At 43.1% G+C, this 19,203-nt stretch overlaps 1 protein-coding gene across 2 annotated transcripts in view; it reads left to right on the top strand.

Annotated features, from left to right (window-relative positions):
• Positions 1 to 4,718: 4,718 nt before the first annotated feature.
• Positions 4,719 to 19,203, top strand: part of LOC131946995 (innexin unc-9-like) — a 35,930-nt gene continuing 21,445 nt past the window's right edge. For both annotated transcript variants that reach the window (XR_009387814.1, XM_059308071.1), the window contains exon 1: positions 4,719 to 4,971. Coding sequence is in view for 1 of the 2 variants with exons in the window: in XM_059308071.1 (XP_059164054.1) it covers positions 4,970 to 4,971 (2 nt within the window). In the remaining variant the exon portion in view is untranslated. The remainder of the gene's footprint in view (positions 4,972 to 19,203) is intronic.

The following is a 19,203-nucleotide window of genomic DNA, read 5'->3' as shown; positions in this document are numbered from 1 at the left end:
CGTCAAGGGAAGTAACTCAAACATATCGCTTACACTTCACAGTAATCTCCCCTTACCAAAAGAAGGTTGGGTTCACAATTTTCTCAGTGAACTGATACAATTTAGTTCATGCTTTAGTAGAGAGGGCACGTAGGACATAGCTTGATATTAAATTAGTTTTTAAAATGTTGGTTTATTCCAGGGTGGTGTGAGGAATTATTGCGTGTTGACCTGAGATCAAATACTGACCTTTTAACTGAAAGCGTCTCTGGATTGTTGATGTCATTTAATACAATGTTTTTCTTCTTGGTGTATCCCCCTTTCCTCCGATCCATATGAACCACCTAGTAAATTTTTAGATAGGCCTACTGCACACCAACCAGGCACAAAATCTACATTTTCATGAAAATAGAAAACAAAAATGACAGTAAAGGAAGGTAATCAGAAATAATGTTTAGTGAAGAGGAGTTGCGTCCCTTGTAATACATTTAAAAAAAAAATTATAATAAAAGATGTAATTCAGCTGACATTTTTGACTGAAGAATAAAAAAAAAACCTACCCTTTTGACCTTTATATTTTAACACACAAGATGCTTTAAAAATGACTTAAAGATGACTTAAAGATGACTTAAAGATGACTTAACACCGGCATTCCTCTATTGACAAAATTAACAAATGTGCTGAAGGAACCACCAACTTAAATGTTTTACTGTACAGCAGGAGAAGCCAGCAGGAAAGTTTCAAACTAAAGCTGACATACAGTTAAAAACAGCGGGTTAAAGCAATACTGCTGGTGAGATCGTAATATTCTCTCAATATTTTAACAACACATTTCAATAAAAGGTAGTGATGTCAGCCAACTATCGGCCACAGATGACACTAAGGACAACCCCTTATGACACTAAGGACAACCCCTTATGACACTAAGGACAACCCCTTATGACACTAAGGACAACCCCTTATGACACTAAGGACAACCCCTTATGACACTAAGGACAACCCCTTATCAACGTAGCATCAACAACCACTTCTTCAGCCACCTTCCGATACAGACAACCATTAAGCCTGCAGACCTGCTAGCCAACCTACACATCACCTAAGCAACCTACACATCCAAACCAACCTACACATCACATGGCCAACCTACTCACCACCAAACCAACCTACACATCACATGGCCAACCTACACATCACCAAACCAACCTACACATCACCAAACCAACCTACACATCACCAAACCAACCTACACATCACATGGCCAACCTACTCACCACCAAACCAACCTACACATCACCAAACCAACCTACACATCACATGGCCAACCTACACATCACCAAACCAACCTACACATCATATCCCCAACCTACACATCACCAAACCAACCTACACATCATATCCCCAACCTACACATCACCAAACCAACCTACACATCATATCCCCAACCTACACATCACCAAACCAACCTACACATCATATCCCCAACCTACACATCACCAAACCAACCTACACATCACCTAAGCAACCATCACATCACCAAACCAACCTACACATCACACGGCCAACCTACACATCACCAAACCAACCTACACATCACATGGCCAACCTACTCACCACCAAACCAACCTACACATCACCAAACCAACCTTACACATCACCAAACCAACCTACACATCACATGGCCAACCTACTCACCACCAAACCAACCTACACATCACCAAACCTATCTACACATCACCAAACCAACCTACACATCACCAAACCAACCTACACATCACCAAACCAACCTACACATCACCAAACCAACCTACACATCACCAAACCAACCTACACATCACATGGCCAACCTACACATCACCAAACCAACCTTACACATCACCAAACCAACCTACACATCACCAAACCAACCTACACATCACATGGCCAACCTACACATCACCAAACCAACCTACACATCACCAAACCAACCTACACATCACATGGCCAACCTACACATCACATGGCCAACCTACACATCACATGGCCAACCTACACATCACCAAACCAACCTACACATCACCAAACCAACCTACACATCACAGGCCAACCTACACATCACCAAACCAACCTACACATCACATGGCCAACCTACACATCACCAAACCAACCTACACATCACCAAACCAACCTACACATCACATGGCCAACCTACACATCACATGGCCAACCTACACATCACATGGCCAACCTACACATCACATGGCCAACCTACACATCACCAAACCAACCTACACATCACCAAACCAACCTACACATCACAGGCCAACCTACACATCACCAAACCAACCTACACATCACATGGCCAACCTACACATCACCAAACCAACCTACACATCACATGGCCAACCTACACATCACATGGCCAACCTACACATCACATGGCCAACCTACACATCACATGGCCAACCTTCACATCACATGGCCAACCTACACATCACCAAACCAACCTACACATCACCAAACCAACCTACACATCACCAAACCAACCTACACATCATCAAACCAACATACACATCACCAAACTAACCTACACATAACATGGCCAACCTACACATCACATGGCCAACCTACACATCACATGGCCAACCTACACATTACCAAACCAACCTACACATCACATGGCCAACCTACACATCACCAAACCAACCTACACATCACCAAACCAACCTACACATCACATGGCCAACCTACACATCACCAAACCAACCTACACATCACATGGCCAACCTACACATCACCAAACAACCTACACATCACATGGCCAACCTACACATCACCAAACCAACCTACACATCACCAAACCAACCTACACATCACATGGCCAACCTACACATCACCAAACCAACCTACACATCACATGGCCAACCTACACATCACCAAACCAACCTACACATCACATGGCCAACCTACACATCACCAAACCAACCTACACATCACATGGCCAACCTACACATCACCAAACCAACCTACACATCATCAAACCAACCTACACATCATCAAACCAACCTACACATCACCAAACCAACCTACACATCACATCGCCAACCTTACACATCACCTAACACACCTACAGGAAACGTGTAGACAACATGAACCAACCCACTACCTGTCTCCACCCCCCCCCCCCCCACAACGTCTCCGTGCTGAGGGTCACGTCCGACGGGGGGGGGGGGGTGGGGGGGGGGCTAAACAAACAGTCGGACAGCCCCGGGCTACACACGAGCAACAGGGCTCAAGTGATATCCATAAACCTGACTACATCCGTCTGTACGTCTGTATGTCGGTACGTCTGTACGTCTGTACTCAATTGTACCTGACCAAGCTCGTATTGTTTTATGCTTACAGTTCACAACTCGCTAGATAGATACCGCGGATCCACTCGACAACGTGATATAAGGTGTAGACCCCAGCAACGACCCCATCCTGTTATATAACATTAGCTCCCCCCCCCCCTCCACCATAAATCATGATACAGCCCAGTAAAACGAAAAGGTTTGCCACCTATAAAATAAATTATGGGTATCACGTGGCTATAGAGATAATCTCTTCATAAGTCCTCGTGAGATGATCTCTTCATACATCCTCGATAGATTAGACGTGTATTGTGTTAAATACATGGTGTTAGCTTACACGCCAAGCCAGTCTAGAAAAACACAAAGACAAGGATAATCTTATTAATCTTATATTAAAAAAAAAACCCTGTGATAATGCCCTAACAATTTTCAATACCACTTACAAAAAAATGATAAAACATCCCCCCCCCTCATGACCCCCAACAATTAGTAGACCACTGCAGACCCCAGAATATTGTATAACATTTCTAGAAACCTCTCTCTCATCTCACACACCCTCACACCCCCACAAACAACAATATATTTTAGCACTCGACATTTATTGACAAGGGGGGGCGGGGGATGTAGTCTTGGGTTCAAATCCTGGTCTTTTTATACACGAATCCTGTTTGCTCACTCAGCTGAGATGAGTACCCTTCATTAATTGGATTAAAATAAGAGACTACTCATTCTTTTTGCCTCAGCTGTTATAATGCACTTGTTTATTAGTTAGCTCTACAGCTGACACATCCCCATTTAATAAAGTTTATCCTTAAACACATCCTAGAAACTATGGTATTTGTTTGCTATTCTCATGCTACACTTATCTCTATATCCTGTAATTTACCAAACGTGCAGGTACCAAAAATAATGTATGGAGATATTTCATTGTTTACGTGAAGAGCAAGAGGAGGAGGGTGTAATAAGGACACATTGTGTTTTTCAATACTAATTTCTATTTTGATAGAGGGATACCGAGTCGTTTGTTTTATTAGTTTAGATGATTTATAAAAACATTAGTTGTTTATACGTGTAAATAAAAATATTTTTTAAAGTTTACATTATAAACTACTTTAAAGAAAACAAAAAAAAAAACCACGAATTAAAAGATAATTGTCTCATTAAAATTGCCTAGGCCTGGTAAGCGATTCTCTGTAGACCTACTTAGCCCCGCCCATTTAACTTTCAGTCGTCAATGAATGTACTATAGACATTATGTTAACTCCATTATATTGTTTACATTATATTAAACAAATAATTCTATAAATAATATTAAATCAATTTACATTTGTTAATTTTAATTAGCCTATGTCTAAAGAGAAAAATACAATTAATTTTTTTTTTTGAGTTGGCCCGCTGTCTCCCATTTCCCCAGTTCCCTCCCCTGTCGACCTAAAAACTTGAACTGCGCGAGACGAATATTTCCACAGCCACTGCTGTCACTCTAGTCGCGCGGGCAGCAGCACACAGCGAGATCAGAGTTCACGCCAGTGTGTACTGTAAACAAAGCTAGGATTGGTTGGGACCGACACATTTTTCGCTTTTTCTAGTTTGTGTCAGGCTTCGAAAGTTTCCCAGTGAAGTTCAGCTAGGAATAACTCAAAGAAACAGACTAGCCCGCCATGTGAGTAGTTATTTTATCGTTTTTTAAATACTTGAGACAACTTTTACCCAACTTTTTAATAACGTTTCGACTTTTTCGTTGTCTCACGTTTGGCCTAGCCCGTTCGTGTCGTGTTGTGCTTCTCACACTGACACAGGCCTACGCTCATTAGGCCCCCTACTCTGCGTTTACTAACCGGGTCGACGATTTTTCTTTTTAATAATCTGTCTAGATCTAGATATAGTAGATTCTATATAGATCTAGATCTATATAAGTCTAGTCTTAGTCCTTGTCTTTTTGACACATTAAGAATTTATTATTCAACTTGACTTACAACAATTAGATCAGCAAGATTCTAGATCTAGATCTGAGTGAAATCTGATTGTGGATTTTTTTTTAGGCCTAAATTGCCCTAAATACAAAATATGAAAATAATAATATCATGGGCTAGGCATAAATAAGTCCACTTTTACAATTGGAAGTGTAGTAGGCCTAAGTAAATAGATCTAGATCTAGATCTAATCTAGATTTCTAGATCTGGGCATAACCAAACGTTTGTTACAGTTTTAAACCCGGATGGGGTGGGCACTAAGACAATTTCTAATCCCATAAAAAGCATTAGTTTAGGCCATTCTTAATTAAATACGTTAGGTCTAGCTTTACGCCCTAGTCGATATTTATTATTATATTATAGGTCTGTAGACTATGATGTTGTTATCACTAATTATTAAATTATTCTAGATTTACCTTTTTCACTGTAAGGCCTAGTCGGTTATACAATTAGGCCTATTATTATAAATTTCTAATTAAAATGTTCAACCTACAATTCACTAAGTGACTAAAGTAGATAAAAATAGCATTGATGTACCATAATTACCAGTAACGGTTTGGTATGTTTTATTGTGGGCCTCGATAAGTGTTGCGTAGTTTAATGATGGGGAAATGCAGAGGGATGTACTCACCCATGCGTGACGTTATTAAAAACAACTTACAGACAACGCCCACTCTTTACTACTAATATGTCGGATCTGTTTTTGTCACCTAACACACAACTTTCTAACCAATAGTAACAATTGTAATGGGCCATTGTAGTAAGTTATTTTAAACCTTGTGGAATACCCCACATTAATATCTATCAAATGTAATGCTCTCCTGAATGTGGTATTTCTGCCATCCTTCAACACATTATCTCCCAATCGCCTGTTTAATTTTTGTCCAATGTCTACCTTGTAATGTCCATCTTAGTAAACACTGAACTTTATATGCGTGAATAATAACAATTTGATATGGTTCATCTTTATTGTATGTGAATGTACCTTCTTTGTATCAACATATGTTAGCCAACGTGTGTCGATTCCCAACATACATACATTTGATATTCCCCAGCGTCCCTCACAGAGTAGCGCCTATTGTTCTATTATAAAGGCTTCCCACATACCCTCGAAAGCTGTCACATAACATGAACATTTTCAATGATAATCATGGGGTGTGGGGAAATTGCGAGACGCGAAAAGCGAAATGGCGAGGCGGGAAAATGCGAGAAGGGCGCGAAAACGGTCGGTCACGTGACTTTTTGTCTCGCATTTTTCCACAACCCGATACTAACGCTGGATGGTGTTGAAATGCTAAGATTTCTGCGAAAAATTTACCGCACCCGATTTTCAGTGGTATTTGGTCCAGACTTCAAAGACGTTTCGTTTACATTGTTAAAACTTCCGATTTTTCCGTCGCTAGACATACTGATGATTTGTCAACTCCCCCCATCTTTTGTGTCGACTTAGAATACCACCTTGTTCGAAACAGATGGAAATACCGCCGACTTCTGTCTTTTGTGTGGAACGCCGAGGCCGCCTGATTTACCGTCTTTGAAGATCGCCGTGCCCGAATCCGCTGCCGCCGCAAACATATTTTGTATTGTTGCATAAAAATGTGTGATGAGGGGGAGGGTAGATGTTGTGACGTCAGTTTAAAAAAGCAATGTTAGAAAAAGAATTTTAGACGTTATTTTGCGTTTTAGAAAACTGTTTTAATAAATTGTAATAGGAATTGATTAAAATACTCTATTTTGATAGATATCAGACAAGATTTTTGAAAAATATCGATGTTTAAAAAAAAAATTCAACTGCAATTTTGAAGGGGGTTCTAGGCCGAGTTGTGACGTCATTTTAGTGAAAATGTGTGACGGAAGGGGGGGGGGGGGTAAAAATCGTCAAAAAAAGCGTGACGTCATTTATGAATGACCTCTTTTAGCTATTAAATGGTAGTTTTGTCGATAGCGGACTTTATTCAGATTATCTACACACGCACATTTTTTTTCTTTCTGTTCATATTCGTGTTCTGTGTTAGCGCAGTATAAATGGGAGTCTAATGAACTGAATATATCTGCTGCTGACAAGATTATACCAATTCACAATGATACAGCTCACATTTGTAAAAACATGAGCGGGCTAGATTTTTAAAATTAATGCCGACTGAGACGGGATTTTCCTCTCGCTAACGAGAGCGGGCGATGACAGTAGCACAGCAACGATGTTAGGATTTTTTAAATAGATAGATCTAGATATAGATCTATCTTCTTAGTATCTATCTAGATCTATATGTATAATAAAATCTAGATACAAAAATAACAACATACAACCTCGTGTTAAAGGGTATGGCTACATGCTTGTTTGCTTTAAAACAAAAAAATAATTTAAATAAATAAAGATGAAGAAAGTATGATAAAAAACTTTTTTTTCGCAAAAAGGTGTCTCGCTATTTCCCTTGATTCCGCAGGTATGTCTCGCATTACCTTCTCGCATTTTCCCGCCTCGCCATTTCGCTTTTCGCGTCTCGCAATTTCCCCACACCCATAATCATGGCCTATCATAAGCTCGCCATACAAGCCAGCCTAGCCTAATTAGACACCTCAGTGTTTTATCTCCGCCATTATGACAAGTGTGAAGTGACCAGCTTAACTTGACCTCTGTCACGTGATGCTGATTGTCAGGATGTATCTGATGTGTGTAGTAGGCTCTGGGGTTAGTAGTCTACCCGGCTATGACCAGTTGTTTAAAACAAGTTTATGTAGCCCGTGTTCTGCCAACCGTTGTTTGAACAGGTTAGGCGTGTAGTTGTGGTAGACCAAGGTCTGGGTGGGGTCGAGTGATCCTGAAATCTGATGCAACTCGGGACGGAGTTGCGAGCATCAATGATTTCATCAGTTTTTAGACCTAGCGAACACGGGATTTCGTTTCTCAGAGAAGTTTTGAGTGGCGTCAGTTCATGCGTGAAGCGTTAACTCACTCCATGCCTGAACCACTCATCTGTCAAGCTTCACCCACTGGTCGTATGTCGGTCAAGGTTGAGTTGGGTTAGGACAACCTTGACTTTGTGTGGATGGTTTAACCAGTTGATTCCATAACGACGTCGATCTCGTAGGCCCGACGTGAAAATAGTCCACAGTTAGCTTGGTCGTAGGGTCGGGACAAACTTTTTTGATAGGTGTTTCTAGTATTATGACCACGGTATGCCGCAGTTCACTGTTAACTGATCATTGTATGTCTAATCTTTCAACGACTCATCTATCGAGAGTTAAATTTTTACAGGAATTAACATCTTCCCTCTAGTTGTATCAAGTAACATTGTGTACACAATTTGTACGCTAAGCGTAATGTGATGTGTACAAACCGCCTCGCTCTCTGAAATCTTAGCCTCTAGAGCTCGAGTATAAAGTGGTGAGGGGCGGTAACTCCTCCTCCCTGTTAGGTAATAAAGCCCCCTGATTTTTGCTTTTTCTAAATATTTTTCTGCTTGTTCTTTGGTGGGTTGCACGAGATTTACTAAAAGAACACAGCGGTTACGCTACATGTGAAGTTCTTATAAATCTGGCGGCGGGGAGATGTGTTGGTTTGACTACCCCTAACTTGTATGTAGATGTATTGTGTATGTCGATTTTTTGTATGGGTAGTGGATGTTGTGATTGTTCTGTATGAGTACGTCTACAACAGGACATACCCTGAGGTGTGCAAATGTTGGTACATTACGTCCAAAAGAAAGTATTGAAAGTACGTTTCCATTTAAAAAGTTTCAGCCTCATACATGCGATATTCCAAACGATTGTAGGTAAAAAAGTCACAGGAAAAAAAAAAAACACAGGAAAAAAACACAGAAAAAAAGTCACAGGAAAAAAAGTCAAAAATATATATTTGCTTGATATTTGGTAATACTTTTGTGTATTAAATATTTAGAGAGTGCACATTAACTTAGGATTAATTAAATTTAATGTAATGTGTGTAGGCTGTATACGCATAGTAATTTTTATAATTCATCTAAAAATATTTAGTAAGAAGTATGAACATTGTAATTATTTTAAACTTAAGATTAGTAGCATTTAATAGAATGCTCCAATGTCCACGGTTTTCATCATGTTTTTTTTAAATACCAACATTAAATTACCGTGAAATGGTAAGTTCATCTGACTTGCTGTCCTCAACTCACGGCAACAATAGTTACGCTCAGTTCAACCACCTTTACTGCCCACATTTATCACGCTCATTACATAACAAAACTTAGGATCAAACAGAAAGCCGACAAGGTTCAAAGGCTGTCATTGACGCATAACGTCAACAACACAAAATATGTTCGGACAATGCCTACTGAGGAGAGGCCGACCAGGTGAATAGCCTACGGCAAAATTTGCTTAAATTTCTTTTATAAACTTTTCTACCGCGTATTTAACTAAATACGTAGCAAAAGTTGAGATTGTTGTGTAAATTATCTTAGAGTATTTTTTACTTACAATTGTTATAAACCATAATGCTTTTAACGTCTATAAATAATTTATGCTATCAAAAATACAACCCACAAAAATAAACATACAAAATTATACAATTCCTAACAAATAAATCAAAATATTTCTAAAAAGATTTTTGTGACTTTTTTTCTGTGACTTTTTTTCCGATAAAATTTTTCCACTGTGACTTTTTTTCTGTGACTTTTTTTCTGTGACTTTTTTTCCGTTTACCAATCCAAACACCTTACATCACACGTATCAACATCTCAGTGTACAATCTAGCTTTTAGACCGTGGATGGTGGTTTATGATAATTAGGACCACGTGGTCTGTCGTGTTTCACGTGCGTGTGCTAAGTGACGTCATTTCGGATTTTAGAATGGCCGTTATTGTTTATGCAAACGATTTTATAGACGACAACAAAGTCGCACCGAGTGGCTCCCCGTATGTTTACTTAGTGTTTGGTGATATCGTCACAAGGACCTCATTCATCGCGGTATCTTCATTAAAGGTGGCATTCATAATTGGGGCGCGTTGGTCTAGACCTGTGTTAGACCAGGGGAGGGTCGGGTTAGTGTGTCCTGTATGTCCGTGGTGTGATTGGTCAGTTTGGGGCTAGACAAGCATCCTGTAGGCCTATGACCGTGATATTTGTTAGGGTCTAGGCTAACGTATCCGTGATGTATTTGGTATTGTGTGATGGTCGACTAAGTCTGGGCCGTTATGCAGACGTTATGTTATTTATTGGCGACGATCGGGCACACCTGTCATGTTCTATTTTGTCTTCTAATGAGTAGACCTACCAGATAGAAGTTGATTAAATATTGAAGCGCTCGTAAGCCGCGAGCATGGAATGTGTGTTACACGGAATGTGTGTTACATGGAATGTGTGTTACGTGGGATGTGTGTTACATGGAATGTGTGTTGCGGGGTCAGGTTTAGTTGGTGAGGTAGATTGATCGGGCGTGTGTTGTCAATACTGGCGTGACACGGGTTTGTTGTGACACTGCTCGCTCGTGTTGATGTTACAACACGTCTGGTGTTGTCATTGTACTCGTCGTCACCAGCACACGACTAGACGATACCAGCACATGTGTCGGCTGCTTCTACACAAACATCTGTGTTCGGGACCTTAATTAGCACGGCCCTAATTAGACCTGACGATAGATGTAGTGTTGTTGTAGTGTTCTAGACCTGACGATAGATGTGGTGTTGTTGTAGTGTTCTAGACCTGACGATAGATGTGGTGTTGTTGTAGTGTTCTAGACCTGACGATAGATGTGGTGTTGTTGTAGTGTTCTAGACCTGACGATAGATGTGGTGTTGTTGTAGTGTTCTAGACCTGACGATAGATGTGGTGTTGTTGTAGTGTTCTAGACCTGACGATAGATGTGGTGTTGTTGTAGTGTTCTAGACCTGACGATAGATGTGGTGTTGTTGTAGTGTTCTAGACCTGACGATAGATGTGGTGTTGTTGTAGTGTTCTAGACCTGACGATAGATGTGGTGTTATTGTAGTGTTCTACGTGTTATAGGCTATATATATATTATTTAAAAAGTTAATGACAACGTGGGGGGGGGTGGCAAAGTTGTTGTAAATGTGTCAAGGTCACTCTCTTCTTGTAGTAGGCCTTCATGAGCACGTGGGTTTGGTACGCTGTGTTAGGCAAGTTTTGAGGCGTATCCCTCCCCCCCTCCCAACATGTCTGATGGCGTACCCCCGCCCCAACCCCTGCACTCGTCTTGAGAATACTCCGTCTCTTTGGCCTCTTCACCGCCCCTCCCCCTCCCCTGGGGACTGACAAGAAATCGTGCCGCACACATGGTGTCCATTCAGCGAGCCGTAGCTTGACCGCCCCTCCCCTCGCTACACGGTAAGTGTAAGCATCGCCTCACCGCCTAGTTTGTAGATGGTGTCACGCTCAACCCTCGCTTGTTAGCCTGAGGTGTGGGGGGGTGATACCTCTTGTACTCAGGGATGGTAATTCCACCAAGATGGCTACTGTTTCAGTCCAGCAGACAAGTTTTCATCACGATTGGTTTAGTTGAAAGAGTTAATAGAATTCACTGACCATCAAACTCTCACGGCTAGGGAGAAAACAAACGCTACCATTAACCCTACAGATATCAGAAACTTGAACAATTACACAAATCTATGTTTACAATTATCATCACGTGTATTAACTGTTTATCACCGACTAAGCAACGCCATCTTTATGCTGCTAGATGTACATCTTTAACCTCACATATACTTGCAAATGATTCTCTAGCAGCACAAAGTAAACATAAATACAATATTCAGAAGCATTCTCGATACTTTTTTTCTTGTCAACGGTAAACGGTAGGCTATGGACCAAAAACTTGATTGCGCATGTAAGCTTACTAACAAATACATAATTTGTAGAGTTGATGTCTACAATTTCTCCATCTTTATCGTGGTCTCCATGACAACGGCGACCTGTTTTCACTGGAGAGGTCAATGTCACCCACTTGACACGTTCACACTGTGATAACGTTCCACCACCGAGTGGATTGTTCACACTGTGATAACGCTCCACCACCGAGTGGATTCATTGGATATCTCAGACACCGTGGATACCATCTTGACGTGCCGGCATCCACATCAGTCCAGCGGATACGTTGTTACAGACATCCGTGTGGATACAATGTTTACAGGCCGTCATCCACACCACAGACACAACACCGCATCCACACCACAGACATAACACCGCATCCACACCACAGACATAACACCGCATCCACACCACAGACACAACACCGCATCCACACCACAGACATAACACCGCATCCACACCACAGACATAACACCGCATCCACACCACAGACATAACACCGCATCCACACCACAGACACAACACCGCATCCACACCACAGACATAACACCGCATCCACACCACAGACACAACACCGCATCCACACCACAGACATAACACCGCATCCACACCACAGACATAACACCGCATCCACACCACAGACACAACACCGCATCCACACCACAGACATAACACCGCATCCACACCACAGACATAACACCGCATCCACACCACAGACATAACACCGCATCCACACCACAGACACAACACCGCATCCACACCACAGACACAACACCGCATCCACACCACAGACATAACACCGCATCCACACCACAGACATAACACCGCATCCACACCACAGACATAACACCGCATCCATACCACAGACATAACACCACATCCACACCACAGACATAACACCGCATCCACACCACAGACATAACACCGCATCCACACCACAGACATAACACCGCATCCACACCACAGACATAACACCGCATCCACACCACAGACATAACACCACATCCACACCACAGACATAACACCGCATCCACACCACAGACATAACACCGCATCCACACCACAGACATAACACCGCATCCACACCACAGACATAACACCGCATCCACACCACAGACATAACACCGCATCACGTGGACACTGTAACTCTATCAGTGGTCAGCTGACCTGATGAGCTGTTATGGCGAGGGTTTCTGGTATGTCATTGTCCGAATGTTTCAGAGCTCTGTTGGATGTAACCCTCCCCTCCCCTCCACACATGCTCCATATCTAAACGTCTCGTCCCGCTCCCCGGGCAGGTTTATCTCTAGCCCCGGGGGTGACCGGCGGCACAAGGACTCCACAGCCTGTGGGAGATCAGTAGGGCAAGTGTGTATGTACCGGCCCGTGGTGGGGATCACATGAGAGGGGTAGTGCTAGAGGGACTGGATGAGGGGGGTAGTACCAGAGGGACTGGATGAGAGGGGTAGTACCAGAGGGACTGGATGAGAGGGGTAGTACCAGAGGGACTGGATGAGAGGGGTAGAGCCAGAGGGACTGGATGAGAGGGGTAGAGCCAGAGGGACTGGATGAGAGGGGTAGTGCTAGAGGGACTGGATGAGAGGGGTAGTGACAGCCCCTCTTTGTCTACACTCCAACACAACAATTAATTTGCCATCTTTTGAGTACAGTGGACAGACCTAGGTCTACGCGTCGTAACTTTCATCGTCACTCAGGGGGTGGTGTGGTATGGGGGCAGGGCGGGGTATCGTTCTCGTGGGGGGTGGGGGGTGTGTCGGTGAATTATCCCGCCGACAGGTGGAAGATGTTTACCTCTCCCCGCCGGTCCCGCGTCTGTTGAGTGACGTGTAGGTATTTTCTTATCACCCCAACCCGGTCACGTGATGCGGACAGCGGTCAGCCCTTGTTGGCAGACGACATTCCATTCACGCCGGCTGGTCAGTTTCCCGCCTCTCGTGGCCTTGTGGGCTGACCTAGTTTGATACGGTTTGTTGGCGGGGATACAAGAGGTGTTTGCTGTGGTGGTGGACGACTGGCTAGTTGCTGGAAGACTGGCTAGTTGCTGGACGACCGGCCAGTTGCTTAACGACCGGCCAGTTGCTGGACGACTGGCCAGTTGCTGGACAAGCTCGCCTGACACGAATGATGTAGTGCAACTTATCTGTTGGACGTGCAACTTATCTGTTGGACGTGGCTTATTAAATCAGTGACTGGCGTAGATTATGATGGATGAAATCTCGCCGGATTAGCCCACAGCGTCGGCTCGTGATGTATCGGCTAGCGAGATCAACGGATGAAAGTTCAATCTAGGCTCTACCTGTGTCAGGTGTATGCTGGGGGGGGGGCGTATAATGTAGGATTTAGAAGCTGAGCATGTCTAGACGGTGTCAACTGAGACCTGTGTTTGTGGTGGGACACGAGTCTCACGGTGGTACACGCCTTTGTGGGACAATTCTATCAACCACCAAATCATAAGATAAAAAAGTTCCTACTTAGTAAAGGCCGATACAGCGGTTAGTTCAAGATCTGTCAACACTATCTTGGCAAAACAAACAGTTAACACACATTTACGTGTCATGTTGTCCAAATATTGAAAAAATAAAATGGCAATACTTTTCTGTGAATAGATGAGTACTTGCACTGATGGACTGTAGCAGACGAGAGCAGATGGTATCAACTGGACACTGGCGCCACCTGACTTGGGTTTCATCAAGGGTGGGGGGGGGGGGGGGTGGGGGGGCACCGTCCAGTCTGATCTGTATCTCATTGGTAGCGTCCGGACAATGATGCAACTCTACCCCTCCAACCCCCACCCCCTGATATCGTCAGTACCACGAGGCCTACTCCCTGGTCACGTCCATCCCATGATGCAAGGCGTAACTCCCCCCCCCCCCCATAAGGCGTCCAGCTTTGTTTGGGCCTATCTGCCGGTCCATCCTATGATGTAACTGTTACCCCCCCCCCCCCAGATGGCGATGGCGCTTGGTCCCGTCCGGCCCATCAGCCTATGAAAACTATGATGTAACACTTGCCAGCCGTTTGACCCGAGTCACGAGACAACAGATAAGGCACCACGAGTGTCGGAACTACATCACGACCCGTTACGTCATTGACGTTAGTCTTCCGACTGGAACTGTTGGGGGGGGGGGGGGGGGAGCTCGTGTCGTCATCAGCAGCTGGGGGTGTGGTGGGGGTGGGTCAGTGAGGAGATAATTAGTCAGCCGATACAAGTCTGTAACTTACCGAGTTTGTCCAGTTAGTTTCCCTAAAAAAACCAATCGTCTGCTCGCACGATCCACGTAGGTCAGTGGCCTGTATTCCCAGTCTTCACTTCTGCTTCTTATCTGTGTTTACAGTTTTTTTATTATCTGTTTCTCTTTTTTTTAATGTCCTGTTTTCTTAATAGTAGATAGTACTTCTCCACGATTACACTAAATCTGGTGTTTGGTTTATAGTAACCTTAAGACCAAGTCCAGAAAACGTTTTTTTTTTACCACAATAAAGCAGATATATGTAGCGCGATATAATAACCTTCTGGGGTGGGGGATGTGAAGGGATTTTATAAATTTAAGGGGGGGGGGGGGGGGGTTCGCTGAGTGAGAAATCTGAATGACGCTGTGTGATCACCCTAACGGCTGTGTGATCGCCCTAACACGGCTGTGTGATCGCCCTAACACGGCTGTGTGATCGCCCTAACACGGCTGTGTGATCGCCCTAACACGGCTGTGTGATCCACCGTGTGATCGCCCTAACACGGCTGTGTGATCCACCGTGTGATCGCCCTAACACGGCTGTGTGATCGCCCTAACACGGCTGTGTGATCGCCCTAACACGACCAGGTATTTGAACCATAATTTTCTCACCACAACCGGGACGTCGGTGTTAACGACTACACCTAATTAATGATGAGAGCCCACAACTGCCTGTCGTATCATTAGTTCTCACCTGTATCATTAACCTACGACACCTGTCTCGCGTGTTATCCCACCTGTCTCATTAGCTTACCCCACCTCCATTACCCACACAGCTAATTAACATTGCGTCATTGTTTATCTTAAGTCTCTTACATTTAATTACACGACTTCGATCCCCCACCCCACTCCGATGGTCAGCCGATTAGACGACAATAATCAGACAGATACACACGGTATGGCTGTTTGACTCATTAACTTGCTGAAGGCTAATTGGGCCTGACACCAAGACCGGTCTAAAAATAGCTTATCTGTTCCGTACTCTTTGGCCGATTCTTCAGATGGGACGTTGATGATGTAAGATGTTTGTCATGTTACGTCATCGGACAGTCACGAGGTCCACGTCACGTGAACACGCAATGGGACAACAATCACGTGAAGACGGTGGTCAGTAGCACGTGGTGGACGTTAGCCACTTCAACACTGGTCACACACCGTCAGGGTACAGGCTAGCCAGTCAAATAATGACCAGACACCGTCAGGGTACAGGCTAGATAGATATGGGAAACTGGTATAATTACATCAGATTTCTACATCAGTAACCCCACCCCCCCCCTCCCCTGATTTATCCCGGGAGAGGACGTCATCCACTCTGATATACGTCATAATTTACATCATTCTGCTTTGGCGTCATATTTCCCGCTCTAACTAATACAACTGCTGTGTTGTTTGACTGGTGTGTTGACTGGTGTGTTGTAACACCCGTGTCAAGAATGGAAATCCATTGACACCTGTTGTCACCTTGACCATACGTGTGGGGGGGGGGGAGCATACGTAAATGTCACAGCATCAACTTGAAAACTTGTCAAAGTTGACACCTCAAGCTTTGGCCGGGTGCTGAACTAATGAATGGCTAATCAACAAAAATTAATTATAAATCTTTTTTTACAGTTCGAAAAATCCATTTTTGAAACATTGTTAAAGTTAATTCAAGGTTAATATAAATATTCCGTCTCTTCTGAAGTGATAGGGTTTTTTTCCTATTACTTTTCCATGACTTTTTACTCTGATCAGCTTAAATGTCCACCTGCCGTTATTTTTTATTGTGCTAGTTTTTAAACTTGTAGTTTTAAACCTACCCTAAAAACCTACCCGCTCCTCAGTTCAAACTAACCCAGTTGTCCCTGGCTGTATGCAGACCTGTTTTATTACCTCCCTTTAAAGTCTGATTTACGGTTTACCTACCTGTCTGATCTACGTTTTAATTGAATTGATTCTATTTTTAGACTCCTAAAGTGTGTGAACGATTGTCACCGATTCGTGTTTTTTTTTTCGACTGGTAGGCCTAGAGGGAGAGTAAGAGATTCTGGTTGTAATCGGTTGGCTGGTGGTATATGAAGGGATGTAGGGGTGGGCTTTCTAGAACATTGTAACGTTTTGTGATCGATTTTTGTAGCAATGTGTAATTAGTGAATGTTGATGTTTAACTACCTGTAAATGTTGATACTGTGTCATTTGACTACCTGTAAATGTTGATACTGTGTCATTTGACTACCTGTAAATGGCCACGTCCATCCCATGATGCAAGGCGTAACTCCTCCCTCCCCCCCCCCCCCCCCCACACAAGGCGTCCAGCTTTGTTTGGGCCTATCTGCCGGTCCATCCTTTGTAACAGTTACTCCCCCCCCCCCCCAGATAGCGTCTGGGCCGGTCCATCCTATGATGTTGATACTGTGTCATTTGACTACCTGTAAATGTTGATACTGTCATTTGACTATCTGTAAATGTTAATACTGTGTCATTTGACTACCTGTAAATGTTGATACTGTGTCATTTGACCACCTGTAAATGTTGATACTGTCATTTGACTACCTGTAAATGTTGATACTGTGTCATTTGACTACCTGTAAATGTTGATACTGTGTCATTTGACTACCTGTAAATGTTGATACTGTGTCATTTGACTACCTGTAAATGTTGATACTGTCATTTGACTACATGTAAATGTTGTTAATTTTGACTACCTGTAAATGTTGATACTGTGTCATTTGACTACCTGTAAATGTTGATACTGTGTCATTTGACTACCTGTAAATGTTGATACTGTGTCATCTGACTACCTGTAAATGTTGATACTGTGTCGTTTGACTACCTGTAAATGTTGATACTGTGTCATTTGACTACCTGTAAATGTTGATACTGTGTCATCTGACTACCTGTAAATGTTGATACTGTGTCGTTTGACTACCTGTAAATGTTGATACTGTGTCATTTGTCTACCTGTAAATGTTGATACTGTGTCATTTGACTACCTGTGTCGACCAGGTGAACCTCACACCTGAGCTGTGTTGACTGTGGGCGTACCTGTAGTTGTGGACTTTCATCTCCTCCGTCCCAACAAATCTCTAGCCCAGAGTTCTCAACATTTGTCTCATGTACCCCATACTAATATCCACACGAACCCCATACTGGTTATCCATATGTGTGTCTTTAAAACCCTCCCAATTGCTGTTAACAAAATTTTCTTCCTCGGTCGTTGTCTGATTTCTCACTAGACCCAGGTCTATTGTTTTGTTATGAAGACCCCCCCCCCCCCATGTTCTCCGCCGAGCTAGTTTGAGAAGCGCTGACGAGTTGGTCACGTATGACGTCACCAGCTATTATCTGTGAACAAGTTAGTCCTGAAGTGCTGCAGACGACGACCCACCAAAGCTGTGGTGGTGATAGAAACCAAATACCTGGTCACTTGCTGAACACCTCACATCGTTATCTGACCTTTTTTTTTTACACCTGGCCAGGTAGAGAGTGAGGAAGTGGGATCTGCCCACGATTTTTGATAGGTGTAAAAAACAAAACAAATAGCGATGATTATGGTGATAAACCCAACTTTTCCTTAAAATTAGATTACCAAATTTGTACACATAATCCTCACAAGAGAGGCAGGTTGCGTATTAGACTAGAGAGCCCAAACCTGGAGGTTTAGGTTGCCTTATAAACCTGTGCATCGTTGTTGCATGACAGGTTTGTAGGTGTGTCACCGCCTTCAGATATGTTACAAAACAGCTGCCTTTTACAGTTAGGATGATAGAAACATTTCTAGTCTAGCAAAATGTAGGTATATACAAGCCTAGCTAAATATAGGAATACATTTTTTTATTTACAATTCATTTAGCTCCGTTGTAAAAAAAGTGTACTCGGTGACTTAAGTGTAGGTTT

This window comes from Physella acuta, unplaced genomic scaffold (genome assembly GCF_028476545.2).
Source record: "Physella acuta isolate Inbredline_101_S28 unplaced genomic scaffold, ASM2847654v3 ptg000579l, whole genome shotgun sequence".
In the NCBI taxonomy this organism is placed as follows: domain Eukaryota; kingdom Metazoa; phylum Mollusca; class Gastropoda; family Physidae; genus Physella; species Physella acuta.
Note: the sequence above shows the minus strand (reverse complement) of the source record. Positions and strands in the feature narration are given on the sequence as shown.